At 38.4% G+C, this 18,273-nt stretch overlaps 1 protein-coding gene across 5 annotated transcripts; it reads left to right on the top strand.

The window, feature by feature from the left end:
• Positions 1-7,316: 7,316 nt before the first annotated feature.
• Positions 7,317-17,428, top strand: LOC118813398 (glutamine-rich protein 1-like). 5 transcript variants are annotated; one of them, XM_036578716.1, is made up of 12 exons: positions 7,317-7,543; positions 8,810-9,078; positions 11,396-11,461; positions 11,602-11,721; positions 11,816-12,565; positions 13,364-13,517; positions 13,965-14,119; positions 14,422-14,536; positions 14,669-14,777; positions 15,535-15,686; positions 15,779-15,869; positions 16,405-17,428. In XM_036578716.1, exons 2-12 carry the CDS (start codon positions 8,839-8,841, stop codon positions 16,592-16,594), a joined length of 2,142 nt encoding a protein of 713 aa, XP_036434609.1. In that variant the 5' UTR covers positions 7,317-7,543; positions 8,810-8,838; the 3' UTR covers positions 16,595-17,428. The 5 variants fall into 5 exon arrangements, with proteins under 5 accessions (XP_036434609.1, XP_036434608.1, XP_036434607.1 ...); XM_036578715.1 differs by having other exon boundaries at positions 11,342-11,461; XM_036578714.1 differs by having other exon boundaries at positions 11,336-11,461.
• Positions 17,429-18,273: the final 845 nt, after the last annotated feature.

The raw sequence follows: 18,273 nt of genomic DNA, 5'->3' as shown, positions 1-18,273 counted from the left end.
CTTTGTAGAATCAAGACATTTAAACACATAAAATGTTGAAAATCAAATTAAATCTTGATCTCAGAATCAAAAATGGTATCAAACCTGTAAATATGTGTACAGCTACACCCCTCCTAAAGTTTAGTGCCTTTACTACACAGTTTAAAAAAAGATTTATATCTTAATCATGACCATAGTTTAGTGAATTGAATAGAGTTCAACATTCTCTGTTATTAGTAATAATACACAGTACAAGTACAGAGAGCATTAATCATGCTAAATGCACTGAAAGCAAGGAATTCCATAGCACTGTTCACAGAAGGCAACTGTTACAAATATGAAGTTGACAATAGGAGGTACTTTAATGTAGTGTAGGCCCAGTTTAAAACATATTAGCATAAAGCAATGACAGTCAAATAGTATCATTGTGACTTACTTTGTGGTAGTTCTGAACATTAATGACTGCATGTGGTTTTGTGTTTTGTATGATTATATATTCTCTGCAGTCATGGGTTTTGATGCTTAACATATTTTGGTCTGTTTGTTAAGTTGTATCATATTTATCTTTTTATTCTTTACCTTATCCTTATGCCTAACTAAATTAAAAATATTCGTAAACTAGTGGTAGTTGACAAAATCAAATGATGTCATATGTTCTGATATTCTCATTCTTAATGAACTGTAACCTATTTGTTTAACTTTTTTTAGTGCAGTTGATGTTACATTTATAATCAAGTTATGGCTTCATGAAATAAACCATTGCTTTTATCTTCTAACTAATGTAAGCATGATGTCAGTTTAATTAAAGCTATAGTTTGATTCATTTTTGCTGATGTCTGGAATTAACACAAATAAATATTTTTTCCAACCACAACACCTCTAACATTCTGTTCTTTATTCAAATACAGGAATTCGCTTTGATCAAGTGATAATTTACCCTTGGGGAAACCTCAAGTTCTTCTAGGCCTTCAGAGGAGTCCTAGTGTTTTTTCAGGACTTGAAAAATACTTGTATGTATTTTAGTTTATTTTTATTTTATATAATCATTATGCTTGTTGTATTTAAACTCTGCAAGTATTGTAGTAATGTAGCTGTTCCTTTGTTAAGATTGGGTTGGAAACAAAGGGTTAAAATCTTGAAACAGAAATTTTTTTTTTCCTCAGTGGTATCTAGGTAGATACAGTCAGGCTTATTCTCCATTGGTTAGGCTTTCAGGAGCTGGACCAAAGGCCTGAGGGCATGAAAATAGCTGACAAGCAGTTCTTCTCCAGAATTTCTACTCAGTTCTGTCTGATAATGGCACTTGTCTTAATAAGTCTACAACAGTTTTCTTTGTTTTTCATCATGATGACTTAAAACCTCATCTATCTTATCAACTGCGCACACCTTTATCAACTCACCACCTGTTGAAAAGTTTCTTAGCTTTTGCAAAGCTACGTGAAGCACTCAGCCATGCTACCGATCTCTTGTGCAGGCCAGGAATGTAACTAGAGATTTACAGATAGGCATGATGGGGGCATGGTTTCCCAGGAATTGACCCCAAATTGTCTGTTCATCATGAACTTTTTGAATAGCAATAGGTATAAAACTGATCAAAGAATATGACCATTTAGTGACTTTAGCACATAGAAGTTCTGTCTCTTCACAGTGTATTTATCACAGAATGCTATCCATCCACTCACAAAAGGTACAGTTCATGCAAAATTACTGAGATCAAGAAATGTCATCTCTTCTTTTGGTTAAACTGGAGGTTCTAAAAATGCTATTTAAATACACAGATTATACATTAGTACCTGATCAGACCTGCTCCTTCAGCCCTGTCAGTCTCCTTCAGCTTGTTTCTCTTCATCTCCTGCCTGTGTACAGTAAAACATAATTTATTTATTTAATATTTTTATCAAGCTCAGATTTAGCAGAACTCAAGGCTTTATGAAACATCAATCCATTCCATTTTTATTTGATTTGGTAAAATTCTTTTCACTTGACTGGCCTTTAGCGGAGCTGCCACTTCTCAAAATATTTCATATGTCCACCCACAGTTTGAGGAACTGAAGGATATAACATTGCACTATGATCAATACTAAGTGACTTTTTCACTGACATTAACTTATAATGAACAACAATTTACGGCTCAGACAGATGTGACTGTTTCAAACACTGAAGAGAAATATGAAAACAAAGGATATAAAGAACCGTCAGTGTCCTTATCTTTATATCTTTCATTTGTTCACACCCTCACTGTCTGTGAAGTTTCTTAAAATTCATGCTTAGACTAAAAGATGGCTCATTAGCTAGCTAACGTTAGTGTTTTATAACATTAGCTGATCCCCTTGCCTTTACCTCATCTTAAGCTAAAGGCAGCTAGCTAACAAGCAACCGGTAAAAATATGATAGCCAGATGACTGACCATACTTTGTAAAAAATACTTATTGCAGCTAGGTGTCTTCACTACATAATGTCTTGCTTGTTCACTCTGTATATGATGTATTTTGAATAACACCTGTTTTTTTACTGTGTCAAACTTTTTTGCAAAATATTGTCTCAACTTCAGCTGCTGACTAACGTTACTTTGCAGATCAAGCAGCACCAGAGACTCCCCCCCCAAGGTCTGATATGACTGGTTTACAACTTGCAAGATCTGATATGATTGCCTGAGCTGGGCATTATACTTTTCCCCAACGCTTAACAGCAGAAGACTGCCTTCCCCTCTACATACACGTATACACATATACACATATACACATACATACATTCACATATATACATTTAGATGTGTGGATATCTATGGTCTCCTATTACGTTACATCAGAAAAATTCTGGTAGCCAGTGTTGCCAGATTGGACAGGTGGAATATTCACACTAAAAAAGTAATTTCATTTAAACGTTTTAATAGTGTTACACAGAGTCAGGTACAGACAGAGAACTATAAAGTAATGTCATTATACAGCAATGTGTGATGTAGAAATCTGCATTTTAAACCAGCATTTCAGTAATGCTCCTTGTATTTTCACCGTGGTAGCCAGCAATGATAGCATCAAGCTATCGAGGATAGCTCAACGTTATATTGGATTTTTATGTCAGCTTTAATTTTTTAGCTCGTGACAGGCATGCAAGTAACATTATTTACTCAATTAATAGCACTATCTTTAAAGACATAACTTGAAGTCTATCTCCTTATTACAGCATTACCCTGATAGCTAATTCTGCTACTTGCTCAGGCTACTAGCGAGGGTCTTTTAGGAGCAAACAACTGACAGTTTGTCATCTGGGTGCATTTTATGGGCATAAATTTGAACTCAAACTTCTGGAAATTTTCAATGAGTCATTATGAAGCCACATTCACTCATGTCCTGTCTTCATGTCTGAAGCTCTGTGCTCTTTCTTGCCATCATTTCATCTTTACTTGGCTGTACTGATAGCTGTAAACTGCATGTTGTCCCTGAATGTTTTGAGACATTTAATGGGACCAAACAATACCTTAAAAACTAAGCACACTTTCTTTGACCTCATTAAAAATGGTAACAAGGGACAATCTGTTCCCCGACCGGATATTTCAGCCATAATCAAGAAATACAGCGGTGATGTGAAAAAGTTATCAGATAATGTGGAGTGTAGGCTTTCACCCTGCCCATCTGCAGCACTGGTTATCCACAGTGGTTACCCAGGTACCCAGTAGTCATTGATGTAATAATTTATGTAATGATCTATTCCATGTTCAGGCCAAACATGGAATAGATTATCCAGTTTCCAAGTCATAAAAAATGTTAATGAGAACTGATCATGCTTGCAAAGTTATTGCTATTCATTTGCCTTTCTGATTTAATGGGATTAATGGTGCTATCATATATAATGCATTAAAAATAAAGAAAAAACAATGTTAATACTATGTTACTCTGATGAGTTTGTGCGAGCTTGTTATTTCTTTGCTCCTATGTACATAAAAATCTGTTTCTCCCAACCCAAACAGTGCAAAACACATAGTAAACAAAGTCTTCAAAACAAACAATGAATATTGCATGGTGCAATATTACCTTGGCAATGTGCAATATGTCAAATGAAGTGTCCAGCGTCAATAGTACTGGCAAGAAGCGGGTAGGGCAGGGCATAAGTATAGGGATGGGCTTACCTGTAGGGTGCAGAGAGTGTACACATTTTATTGAAATTATCTATAGTTTCTTTGTACAAAGCTTTTTTCAGATATTTGTCAGAGATTAAAAAATATGTAGTTGTAAATGTAAGTTTTTGGTTCTTCACAGAATGATAAATGCATTTGTTTAGAAGACTGACAGTGCCATCTAGCAACAATTTAAATACTCATCTGCAAATTTGCTAAGGCAAGACATCAGTGGTTAACATACCCAGAAGACTCTTAGTAATGACACGTTGTTTAAATCTTGTATAGTATAAATGATTGATGATAGACTGTTTTAGGTGGTTTTTCGTGCTTTTTGGAGGGTTTTGAATGTTTTTTCTTTTGACTGAAACCTGTAGTAGCAATCTAGCAACCCTGCTGGTAGCACAGCCGAGGCAGCGCTGGACTATACCCCTCAGGTTAAGCAAATCAAGTATGGGCCCTTAAGTGTACATGTTGGCTGGGATACCCTTCAATAGCAATCAGATGGGTTGCCACACATTTTAATTTATTGTTTTTATTACAACATTTAACTAAACCTATGTCAGGGTAAAATGAAACTGACCACAACTATGTTCGTTTGTCTTAGGATGTGGATAGGATGACTAGTTGCCATATTACTCACCACCAAACAAAGAGAACATATCTGTTCATCCATTTGTGTTAATACATTACTTAGTTTTATATATCTGTAGATACATAGGTACCTTTTGGCTTTCACTCAAGTATATTTTGGGCTCCACACATCCACTTTGAGTAAGAGGTTGACACAGTATCCATACTTTGATTTAAATAAAATTTCTCAGAACTTTTTCCACCCCTGGTGCCACGAATTGCGAACTTGCTTTATGTTTCAATTATTATAAACCAGTTAAATTATTTTTGAAAACAATGTTTGTGTAGGACAAATGCACATATGAGAAGCTTCACTTTCTTAATATTTTCTGATGCATTGAACGAAGAACATTTCCATGAAATATTCTGAATAAAACCTATATTGTTCATTTAAAATGTATATTTTACGTTGAGTCAAACAAACTGTATAAAAATTGAGATGACACAAGACAAATTATAATTTATAGAGGAAAACAACCATTTACTTTATTATTAATATACAGGTCAGTTTTTCATCGGGGCCTCTTTCTCAACATCTTCGATCTCTCATATAAAAAGTGGTGATTGGTGGTCTCCTATTCACTTAATAATTCTAGAATTTCAACACAGATGATCACTACAGACAAGTAGAGGATCAAATATATTAACAATAATAGTAATACACAATGGGTTCAGAACATGTTGGACTAAAACATAGAATAAATTTTATTACTTCTAAATTCTGTATCTTTTGTTTCAGACTATATCTCTGTATATGTTTTCAAAATGCAATTAAAAGCTTAGCAAACTTTAATGTAGATATCAAAAAACATTCAAAAGCAACTTTACTAAATGGGATAGAGGCTTCCTCTTCTTCTTAGTCTTCCTAATGATTACAGGGACAGGGCTGGTGAAGATGACCAGTAAAGAACTGTTCCAGTGTGGAATTCTTTGTCTTGATTTGAGCTGTATGATGTATAAAGTTATCATTATCATGTGTAATGTAATGAAATGAGTCCATCACCTCAGCTCTTCTGTCCATACATTCACTTTCAGCCCTGCACAAAAGATGTATTCTTACTTGGCTTAAATCTTTCTTGGGATTCTAAAAGTAATTTGTTCCTAGAGTACACCCTGTGAACAGTATGAGATGGCATTCATTAGTTTTAGATGCTTCAGTCTGTTGTTTACCTCATCACAGAGTTTAGCTGGTAGGTATGGGTGAATGATCTCTGAGCTGCAGCTGTGTCACCATGCGCAGGTTATCGCTGCACACACTGGATTTTAACTTAGTCCCTAGTTTGTAAGTACAAGACCCCTGCTTGGCATTAAAATGGGCACCCTGACTGGGGCATGCTGAATCACAGGGAGCTTGGCTGACTGGTTGTTTAATGTCCTGACATTTCTCCACTTTCTATGGACCTCCAACCATCTTGGGAAAGAGGAAATGGCCTTCCGCGGCATTCTGAAGTCACTGTGTTGCATTTGGGAGAGAGTTCTTCTTATCACATGAACCTTTCATGGTAGTTTCTAATCGGATAAAGAACATGAGCACATCAAGGTATTAGAAGGACTATTAAAACTAGTATAGACTTCTATTCATATTTATATCTGATCATATTTTATGTACTAAATATCCAAACTCAGTCAGTTCACTTACATGTTCCTCCACTCTTCCAATCTGAAGTTCTCTGTTTGAAAATATTCTACATCCAAAGTCAAAGTTTAATATTAGTGTAGATGTGCAGTAGAATAAAGCAGGCAGGTCTCAAATAATGGAACTAACAGACAACGCGATACATTTAGGCAGTCAATAACTTTTGAAAAACATGCTCAAAGTTATTCGTATTTGATTCAGGAAACTGCTTGGTCACACTAAAGTCACACTGAAACAGGCAAACTTTTATTTAATCCAGTTGAACTTGTGCAAATGACAGAAGCATACACTCTTTAAAAAGATCTTCTTCAAGGGTTCTTTAGTAAAGAAAATGGTTCTATAAAGAGCCATGAACCATGATTAAAGAGTTCTTTGCATCATGTTTGTGTTCTTCAGATTGATGGCTGGTGTCCTGTAGATGGCTCTATATTTTAACCTTTTTGAAAATTGTTTTATATAGCATCCAAAAGTATTCTTCTACTGTTAAGATGTCATGCTTTTAACAATAGAAGAACCCTTTTGTGTGCTAGAAAAGGTTCTATATAGAACCATCTACAGCACATTTATGCACATTTTCCATCAATTTGAAGAACACTTTCATGATGCAAAGAACCCTTTAATCCTGCAAAGGCTTTTTTGAGTGTTCATGGTTCCATATAAACCTATTTTCTTTACTAAAGAACCAGTGTAGATCTTTTTAAGAGTGTAGGAGTACCACATACCACCATTATAGTGCTAGAATGTACTCGTTAATTCTTCCAGCAACATCATAATATACATTATAATAATCATTTCGCTGTTATATAACATGACTTTGGTGCCCTTGTTCAAGTTTTTTACATTAAAGAAACTAATGTGGTCGTTATCAATAAACGTGTTCGTTCCACTGCACGTCCCCTTTAAACACTTCATGAATGAAAGCCGAGTCTCGCGTTATTTGCCCGCGAACTCGTCGTACGCGCTTTCTGATTGGTCGGCAGGGTGTTTGTTGTAAGATGGCGCCTCAGAAGGCGTGAGTCAAATATAAAGAAACAAATAAAAACATTGTTGTCATCCGAGGTGAAACCACAGTTAGGCGAGACGTCGGCTTTACCAAGTAAGTCGCTTTCTTCTGTGCTACTGGAGGACTGCTTGAAGCCGTGTGGGTGGAGAGCGGAGCAGCCAGGCCGAGTCAAAGAAAGGTAACTAACTTAGCTAACGTAGCGCGCTAACAGAAGAATTCTCCGTGCTCCACGGCCACTGCTGTTTACTACTGAGCAGTAAATACTGCACCACCAAAGCACACCAGAACTTTGCTCTTACTGACACTCAAACCACGACTGTTTTTGTTTAAAGCAAGCTTAAGATCTGATTTCAGCAAGTAATACTGTATTAATACTGTAACGTTAAATGTGCAAATCTCAGAAGCAAGTCGACCAGCCACGGCAGTCACACCCCCTCCATTCTTTCAGCAGAGAACAGACTAGTCTGTGGAAGGAGACCTACTACAGTTTTATATTCAGTTCCAGTTTTCTGTATGTCTAAAATAACAGAGGTTCCGACCATGTGTAAATGTTTTCAGTCCTTAACCAGTTTTTTTTGTCTACCACTACTTAACCTATACATACTTCACAGTACTGTATGACTTATTTGTATTTTGCATATTTGCATCACACCATATTGCTGAATAATTTGCCACAGACTGGGAAAGAAAAAGAAACTTTAAGCACCATAATGGATAAAGACAAGATACACCACACAAACATTCCACGGAGACACAAAATACATATATATTTATTTGGATATATTATTTGGAGTTTTTGCGTGAAATTATATCATTTTTGGCTTTTTTCCCTGTTTTTTTGTGTTATTCCAATACACACAAAGGAAATAAACGTGTATAACAAAACGTGTAACTGCAATAATTTTCCGGGAGAAATACCTCATTTTCTGGAAACGTTTCAGGGGTGCCAACAATTTGGGCCATGACTGTGTGTGTGTGTGTGTGTGTGTGTGTATGTATGTATGTATGCATATACATAGGTTTATTTATTTATTTTTTTCAAAATAATCTTATATTAAAATTATATGAATTTGACTATAATAGATAATTCAACCTTTCATTATCTTTGTTTACATTTTGTATGTATTTATTTCATTTTTTTCTGTTGTGCTATGAAGTAAACTAAGAATTTAATTTCTCTAAGCATATGACAAATATAACACGAATTTGCAGAATTGTTTACAAAATGGGTCAGAAAATGACTGACACTGATGTATGGTATATGCTAGGAATGTTGTGTATATATATTAATATTGTTTATTAGTATTATATTGTAGTACAGTCTTATTTTTACTAGTAATGTTTGCACTAATGATTATTACCTCTATGTCTAATGTGGTTGATGGCTTTTCTTAACTGCTGTTATCGTGTCATTTAACCTGACTGTACTGTGATTTTACTTTAGACCAGTCAGGTCTTTTAGGCCTCTGAGACATGAATAACGGCATGGAGGGTTCCGTGTCTTTTGAGGAGCTGGTGAGGGTGAAGGCACGCAGCATCCCCCAGCACCGCATGAAAGAGTTCCTGGAGTCACTGGCCAGTAAAGGACCTGAAGCACTACAGGAATTCAGCCAGGACGGGGATAGCAACACTGTAGTCTACCACCAGGGGGAGAACTGTGTGTACACAGACAGCACAGAAGTTGCAGGCTCGCTACTGGAGCTGGCCTGTCCGGTAAGAGGGACAGTAGCATGAAGAGAGTAAAGAATGAGCATTTGTACCTCTTATGCTTTAGTGAAAAATCATACTTACAACTTTTCCACTTACTCCAGTTCATCAGCCAAGACTTGGCTAACAAACTCTATAAATGAATAGACAGCCAAACCTTTTCTGTAAATACATCCCCAAAATCCCTCTCAACCTGCACAAATCGCATCCTTGTCTTCATCAAGACTGTGCGACTTATCAGTGGTTTAGGGCAAAGTATGACCTACTGCGAAGCTTAAAAATATACAGAACGTCACTTTAGGTGTGTCCCATTTCAGGGGCTGCAGCCTTTGTAGACCGCGTCCTTCGAAGGCTGTGTCGAACCGTGAAGGCTGAACCATAATGAGACTGTCTGCACTGCTGTTCCCGCCCTTACCGTTGCATCACAAAATGCCGCACCTGTCAAGTTCTTTTAAATTTCTTTGAAGATGAAGCCACAAAGTTTGATTTTAGTTTTTTTATTTTTCATTTATTAGAGCTGGAGATCCCCCCCACAGTCTTATAAACCTCTGTCTGCTCCTTGCTCCCTAAAACAAAACGAAACATTAGCATAAGTTTTGCTTCAGACCACACTGGCTTTTTTTTAACATTTGTATCATTAGCTATTCGATTCAGTTTAAACTCAATACTTACATTTAAAAGTGTCTCCTCAGCCATCGTTTGCTCCTACTTGCTTCCACTGATCCCGCCATATTCTCAAAATGAATCTCGGGATATGTTAGCTGGCGAAGAATCCACCCGTTGGACCCTTCGTTGCCATGGAAAGCCCTCGAAATGGGATACCCTAGTTGTGCCGCTGTGATGTGACTAGGCTAAGGATGCAGCCCCTGAATTGGGACACAGCTCATGTATGTAAACACAGTGGACAGCCATTTTAGACAGGTGGTGTGCCGAATCCTGACGTCACACGGGACTATGGTGCTACTGATTGTTTGCGATTTCTCTTGTTCCTTTTTATCAATAACTGTTCATTTTAAATGTTCTAACTAAAGATATACAGGGCATATAAGTCCACATTTTACATGTCCAAAAGCCAAAATCACTTGTTACTGATCTTTGATCATGGACATCTACAAATGACTGCTCATGAAATTCATTAAAAATGTAAAATTACCACTTAGCTGAAGTGCTAACATTAGTCATTATATTAAAGACGCTAACTAGCATTAAATGAGTACTGTTTCATTCATATGTTCATATGAATACAAAAAAATACATAAAAAATGAACCCTGTTGAAAAAGCACACATATCGTGTGAACAAGCCGTGTGGTTTAATGGGTTACGTTTCCAGCTAAAGTAGCTAACCTAGCTAGCTAGCTAATCTACTTAGCTAACTTACCGCTCAGCCAAACTGGAGCGCGCACCGCAGGAAACTCCGCTGTTCGTCATGGCTCAGCTGGTCATATTTATCCTTCCATGAGAGAACACGTTTTCATTGCCCTTTAGACTCGTACATGTCAGCCCTTGGAGTGACCGGTGTCGGAGCTTTATATGGCACTTGGTCAGGTTATGTTATTTTCAAAATCACCGTGACTGATTAGCTTTCCTGCTGCCGTTGAAGTCCTGAGGTGGGATGAAGATGTGAACTCACCCGCTGTTTGTAAGTAACTTTATCAGAAATTAGCGTTCACTCGTCCCAGAACAGTCTTTTTTTATATATAAAATAGTTTGTTGGGTTATTTTAACTTTGAAGTAAATTCATCATCTACTTGCCCCCGAAAATTTCACTTGTGTGGACAGGCGATAATGTCGAGCCCTGAATATGTTCAACTGAAACCGTGAATGTACGTCAATCCGGGGTCTGTATTTCAGCGTGCGCGTGCGGGGGAAGCTGAGTTTGGCACAACACAGGTCTACGTGGCTCTTCGCTGCGTTTAGCAACACCGTGAAGTTTTATTCATTTTTAATCTCTAAGCGAGTCATACTGTATCATAGACGAGTCTGTGCAGCCTTACTGAAGACCTTGATACGATTCCAGTGGGTTGAGAGAAGATTTGTGGATGATTTGTGGTTTACATAAAATATTTGAGGGACAGTTAACGTCTAGTGTTTGTAAGCAGCGTTAGCTTTCTTAAAGCTTCTTAACATGACTACCTTTGGTTTGTGATAGTTTTACTCTCTGTCACGTTAAACATTATCACTGTGGTGCAACACCTTGTTCTTTTTTTTAAATGTTTGCTGGCTGTCTTACTTGCCTCTCCCCTGTGGCCTGAATGGCTGGAGGTCCAGGTACAGGTGCAGCCATCATGTCAGCATCATGAGCAGCTGTCTCTGCATCCTCAGGTGTCAACAGCACAGGTCACTACAGGTGGATATCAATCCACAGAGCAGCAACCCGTACAAGTACAGGTAGAATGCAGTTCTGATTGATAATTCTGTTTTTCTACATATTGAACACATGGAGATGTTCAGTTTCTGTTCCTGTTCAGATTAGTTTGTTGACACAGCTATTTTAGTGAATAATAATGAGCTGATTATTCCAAACCCAGGTTCAGATTCAGGGGCAGCAGGCACAGATTGGACACATGCCTTCTCAGCATTTGCCAACTGTTGCTGCGGCAACACAGGTTATACAACCTGGAGAGCTCACAGAGGAGCAACACCAACAGGTACAGTACAGATAGGGTACAGCTAAGAATCTGTTTATCTACAGAATCTGTCTCAACATCTACTATCTTTCTCTGTGTCTGTCTGTCACATTAGATCCAGGCTCAGTTAATAGCAGCAGTCGCAAACGGACAGCAGATCCAGATCCAGACAGTAGGGGCCTTACCTGAATCCCCCACCCAACCCCAAAGCTCTCCACATGGGGAGGCTACCAACAGAGCCTCTGTCACTTCAGCCAGTGTCCTCCAACCTGCCAAGAAACGCAAAGTGGACCTCCCCATCACAGTCTCCTACGCCATCCCTGGCCAACAGCTAGCTACGGTGGTAGCTATTCCACAAGGTCAGCAACAGAGTTACTTGTCTCTAAGGCCTGATTTAGTCACAGTGGACAGCACTCAGTTATACAGCACAACTGGCACACTTACAAGTCCCACCGGGGAGACGTGGACCATCCCTGTGTATACAGCACCCACCCAACAGACTGGCATCACCCACATCGCTGTACCACAGGATGCCTATGGCACTCCTACAACACTTCATGTCTCCGCCCCCATCGCTGCTGATGACAAGGACAAGAACAAAACTGCTCCCAGTGTGTCGGTGGTTTCCATGCCGACTGTGGGTGGGGGTGCTGGGGGACAGGAAGAGGTGGTACAAGCATTGTCAAATACCCTCTTCCCTGCACAGTTTATGAATGGAAATATTCATATACCTGTCGCTGTGCAGACTGTTGGCGGAGTAACGGGGTCATGTCCAAACAGCACACAGTCTTTGCACATCTGGGACCCTCAGCAGCAGATTGTGCAGACACAAGTAGGTGGAGCTCCGGAGCAGCAGACCTTGCAGGTAAGGTGTAATGATTAGGAAAATTCATAATGCGATACTTTGGAACAAAGCAAAAATGCACACAAATAAAATATGAAGCAAGATAAAGTCACTAATAATAAATAAAGCAGAAAAAACAGAGAACCACTCAAATGATTATGTAACAGTTATTTTTTCAGCCCTAAATTGTTGCCTGTAAGAACAAGATGGTTGTGTTGCAGAAGCAGGGTTAGTCTGAAGAGTGAGATTTACCTGTTTGAAAGCAGAAAAAAAAACCCTTCTGATGATGTATCTTGAAGGTGGAAGAACTGCATGTGCTTTGCGGCCGATTCATGAGGGCAGACTCGTTCATGAGCCAGATACTGATACTGATCAGTTACTGATAGAACCCGAATATCATGTCTGTATTAGCCTCTATATGATTCTTACATCAGTGAATTTCTTTATTTGGCTATATTTATGCATGTGTGACGTATTTGCGTGGGTATTGAGGTGAGAGAACACTAATGGACGAAACCACAAAGGATACAAAATTATGAATTCTGTAAGGAGGCTTGAGGAATACAGTCCTGCATTTTAGAATATGATAGAACATGACAAAATATTAAATGCTGTTTTCAGGCTGGAATGTGTATTCTTAGCAACAGACTGAGAACATACCTGAAAAAATGTTTAAAATGCTTTATGCTGTAGTTTTAATTTGTAATGCATTAAACCCAGTATTCTGTTACCTGTCATGTTCTCTTTAACTGAAACTACCTGCACTATATTGATACTGTATAAGTGTATTGAGGACCTGCCTCTGTGTTTGCTTGACAGGAGCAGCAGGGGCAGGTGCATGGTGTGTCTGACAGTGAGACATTGCCTGCCTTTCTAAAGCCAGAGGAGGGGCTTATGGAGTGGAGACTGTGGGCTCAAAAGAAGAACACTGAGCTGGAGAAAGAGCAGCGGAACAGGCTGGCCCCTATTGGCAGTTTGTGTTTTTTTTTTTTTCCCCTGTATGTTGTTTTATATGCGGTAGAGTTTGAAATTATAAGGAAACTTGACATAAGAAAATACATTTTAAAGGAAGTTGCAAACTTGTGCACAGTGGTCTAGCGCCACCTAAACATTCTATTCACAGTACAATACAGTAAAATCCATACAATATCAAATATTGATTTGAAATATTGGTCAATTTTAAACATCTGTATGGTGCTGATATATTTTTTTTAAGCAGGTATCTGCTGATATCGCTATGATTGATATTGTTTGTCTCTATTTCTACGTCATTGGTTACATAATAGATTCAGGTTGGCTATAAGCTAATTAAAAAGGCTTTATGTCATGACAGGAGCAACAGCAAAGAATGCTTTGTCCTGTGCTGTGATAGAAAAACGTGTCCGCTGTTCTTCAGTTTATTGTGTGTGCATATGTGTAGGGCGGCAGCTGTTGCGGTTTCAGGATGACCTGCTCTCCAGTTCCATAGCAGAGCTGAGTTTAGGCTTGGCTTTAATGACACAGGAGGCCAGGGGTTTAGAGGGGGAGAGTTTAGAAGATGATATGCTCTACTACATCTTCCTCTGTATACAAAAGGTACATGGCACACACACAGACACTTTGCTCAGTAGGTGTATAACAATGAGTTGAGCTTAAACTGCACTGATTTTGCAATATTCATTAAAGCATTTGTTGTGGCCAAAATTATTGGGCTGTAATAAATATAAAATCCAAATAAAAGCTTGATGTGCTTTTATTCTCTAAATTGTATGAATGTGTATGCAATTCCTCTAGTACTCATTGTTTTCTGAATCATACCAAAATAATCTCACTGAAAATTATAGATTTTGTGTTCTTTCTGAGTTACTATGTCTTTTGTTTTCTTTTTCTCTTTGCAGTTTATGTTTGATAATGGCAGAGTAGATAATATATTCACAGATCGGTATTATCAGCGCTTTCAGCAGTCACTGCACAAGATATTGAACTCTTGGCAACCCAGCATCCATCCTTTAGGTGAGAAAACGAACTAATTTATATTCATTATGCACATACATTCAGTATCTGTAAAGTGCTAATGAAGGATCTTTTGTTTGATTTTTAATTATTTGTTGATATTGGTGATGCTCATCCATTGATTTCTTCCAGGTTACATTATCCCCAGTCATGTGACTGAAGAAATGTTATGGGAATGCAAACAATTGGGAGCCCATTCACCTTCCACACTCCTCACAACTCTAATGTTTTTCAACACCAAGTAAGCATGCATCATTAATGCTTCTCCAACACCAAACACTAAATCACAAAGGCCTATTTCACACATGCTGCTTCTGCGTGACATAAGCTTATGCTTAGGCTTATAGCTTGTGCTGAAAAGTGCATTGTTTTTATATTGAAAACACAATATGAAGTGCAGTTTTCAAATCACAAGCTGCAGTTTTAATTATAGCCTGCATTATTAATGCTCTTGTTTCAACTTCTAAGTGGAGAAATTCAACACAATATCACAGAGCTTGTGAACCATCTGTAGATGAGTTAGACCAGTCAGAAGCAACCAAACACCCATGGGCTGAATACTTGATATTACAACCACAACTAACTGGCAGTTTGACACCATGTGTTCAGTGTTCAGGCCTCAAGCCTGAAAAAGTGGATATGCTGGTGTTCTTGGCTCATTTTGTAAAAACATAATTGCAATTTAAATTGCACTGAGAATGCTGGTCAGAACGATTGCAATTCGATATTTTGCCCAAATCTAACAAGATCCAGCCAGAGCCAATTCAGGCCAACAGTGCAGGACACAACAGGCGACTGTCAGCCTCCAGCGCTTGCCAGCGGCCTGTTAACATCTAACGACTGATGGTCGGCTTGATGTGTCTGGGCCCTAAAGTGTGCAGTCAACCCATAATTGGCTAATGTGTGTTATTGCCGATTACAGATACATAATAGTGTTTCACTAGTGTTAACAATTATAACATGTACTCATTCATGTCCCACTCTTCATACCCATTTAGGTTTTTTCAGTTAAAAACAGTAGATCAGCACCTGAAAGTAGCGTTCACGAAGGTTTTACGACACACTAAGAAGAACCCATCCAACCCCAAAGACAGGAGCACAAGCATCCGCTACCTAAAAGGAATCGGACAGTACCAGGTTGGCCAGAAAGGTAGGTGATCAATAGATGAAACCATTTGACTAAACATGTCTGGGAGCAATACATTTGATGGTCTGTATGTGTCTGTATCTGTTTATTGACAGTGACTGATGACATGTATGCTGAACAGTCAGAGTATCCAGAGAACCCTTTACGCTGTCCTATCAAACTCTATGACTTCTACCTCTTTAAATGGCAAGTATACACAATAACACGTGCAAAGGAAGGCTCTTAGTCTCTTATAAAGTTTGGTAAATTTATGAATTTACTGTTTAGACAGTTAAGCAACAAATCAAATGGACCGTTTTGACCTTACCTCAAATGTAGTCGATCAGTTAAGACAGGTTTGTTGTCCAAAGTTGGCTTCTCTAGTTTTGCACTAGAGCTGTGAGGCTAATACAGCTAACAAGTATTGGAAGCTTATATCCCACCAAATAACATTGTGCAAACGGCATGCCTACATCTAAATGTAACGTAATTTCAGGTAGGCCTAGTTATGTTTGTTTTTTTTTTTGTTGTTTTTTTTATATTGCTGTGTAATATATAGTTGTCTACAAAAGGTATGGCAAAGTTCTGACTTCAGCCGTTTCCTACTGCTGTTTTTAGCTGTGTGACATACTTTTATCCAATATTACTTGTTGTCTACGTTTGGGATAATGCAGACACTGTAGATTTAATTTTTACCAAACTATTGCTTTAAGTAATCCCTCTTCGTTTGCCCTTCTTTTAGTCCACAGAGTGACAAAGGTCGGAACGATGTCTTCTATTTGACACCGGAACCTGTGGTTACCCCCAACAGCCCCATCTGGTACTCAACGCAGCCAGTCTCACGCGAGCAGCTGGAGCACATGCTGTCTCGCATCCTCATCGTGCGGGAGATACAGGAAGCCTTTGCCAGCAAAGCCGTATCTCTGCAGTAGGGAGGGGCAGTTATGTCAATCATAACACATGCAGTAGAAAAGAGGAGACACAACATGGACCTTGCTCTCTCTCTTTTTGCCCTTGTTTTACATACACATACACACATACCTACCTCTGCAGCTCATTGTCTTTTAAGTTGCCTCATATTATTTAGGCACTCAGATCTTACTGAGAGACTCACATACATTCACATGGGCATAGATGTCTACTTACCTTTTGCCAAAGTTCAGATAGCTTTTTTGTAATTATTTTTTATGTTTCTAGTCAAACCTTTTAGTGTTGACTCCGTCTTACTTCACAGCGCCTTATTGAATCCTCATGCACTTCTTTTCCTGCTTTTTGTCATTTACCGCCCTCTTTCTCAGCTTTGTATAAGCTGGCTGTGTTCCCAAACTCCTGCCTTAATGCTGCTGGTCTGGACTGGTAAACTAAGGATTATACTAAAGGTAGTATTGGTATTTTCAGGTCCAGGTTTTTCAGTCATTCATAACAATCTCACACAAATGTTACAGATGAGTATACATTGGCAGCAGTGTTAATTTTGTTCCAGTTATGAACCTGATGCAAAACTCAGTCTTAGAATGTTAGTACAGTTGTCCTCAGGCCCCCCAGACACATTTTATTTTTCAAAACAACTCACAACATGGAGGAATGAAGAAAAATGGTGGACCGTCTAGGGGGCCACGAGGACCGGGTTGGTATTTTGTATTAGTACAAAAACATACACAGTGATTATGTTTGGAAACAAGAACATGAGCTGTGCTGGTTGCTGTCAAGTCCAGCAAAAGTGTAATATACGTTATATGGACTGATTTGCATAACAAATGCATAAAGATAAACTCATGACTTTTACGCTCTCTGTCAGTTTTGTTTCTGTAATAAAGTCTTGATGGAGATCAGTTCTAAAGGGGAAATGTAGGCATTATCAGTATGTAGACAGAGACCGAAATAAAAAAGAAATACCTTATTTAGATCAGTAGGCCTAAATTCAGATATTTGTAATCAATCTGAGAGTTTCCCAAAAAGTACAAACATAGTAGAGTTCTGCATTGGACCATATTATGAATACCGAGCAGCAAATCACAAGCTTTAAAGTCAACATGAATCAGAAATCCATGCATTTTCCTTCCATTCCTTGATATATTTCTGAGAGAAGCACGGTGGGTATGGAAGAAGTGGGAGGTGAAACATGATATTGGTTAATATTATTTTCCCTACGTGCTGGTGCACAGTGATATCAAAAATGAGAAAACATTTTAGAAGGGGGGCAAAAGTCACTCCACATTGATCAAAGATTATGGGAAAACAAGAATTTTAAGAATTAAATTGTAGTGCTGATCTTGGCCTGTTGAGGGACCCAGGAAAACTGGAGCTGAAGTAATGGTAAACTTACCGACATATCTCTTAATTCCTCCTACAATCTGCTGTTCAACATCCTGCTTTTGGAAAAAATCATACCGTTAGATTTTTACAGGTGGGATATAGACGATCTCAGATAGGTCTTCAGTTTCAGCCCGGGCCAGGGGAATCTAGTGTTTTCATGCAGCCCAAAAAAGGCTGGAAAAAATGTTACTACAAATGCATGGTGGATCTGTCCAAAGGAGCCACACATTTAGAAGAAAATCATCAGGAGAGACACGTTCACAACAAATCATCAAAGATCTTCCCATTTAGGAAT

Source organism: Colossoma macropomum, unplaced genomic scaffold, assembly GCF_904425465.1.
Source record: "Colossoma macropomum unplaced genomic scaffold, Colossoma_macropomum, whole genome shotgun sequence".
Classification (NCBI taxonomy): domain Eukaryota; kingdom Metazoa; phylum Chordata; class Actinopteri; order Characiformes; family Serrasalmidae; genus Colossoma; species Colossoma macropomum.
This window is presented reverse-complemented; position numbering and strand designations above follow the sequence as displayed.

Bases quoted from the DNA above. Each gene is read 5' to 3' on its own strand.
- LOC118813398 (XM_036578714.1), top strand. From the start codon at position 8,839: ATGAATAACGGCATGGAGGGTTCCGTGTCTTTTGAGGAGCTGGTGAGG. The intron at 9,079-11,335 runs GTAAGAGGGACA...GAATGGCTGGAG, and splicing joins TACTGGAGCTGGCCTGTCCG to GTCCAGGTACAGGTGCAGCC. The intron at 14,120-14,421 runs GTACATGGCACA...TTCTCTTTGCAG, and splicing joins TCTTCCTCTGTATACAAAAG to TTTATGTTTGATAATGGCAG.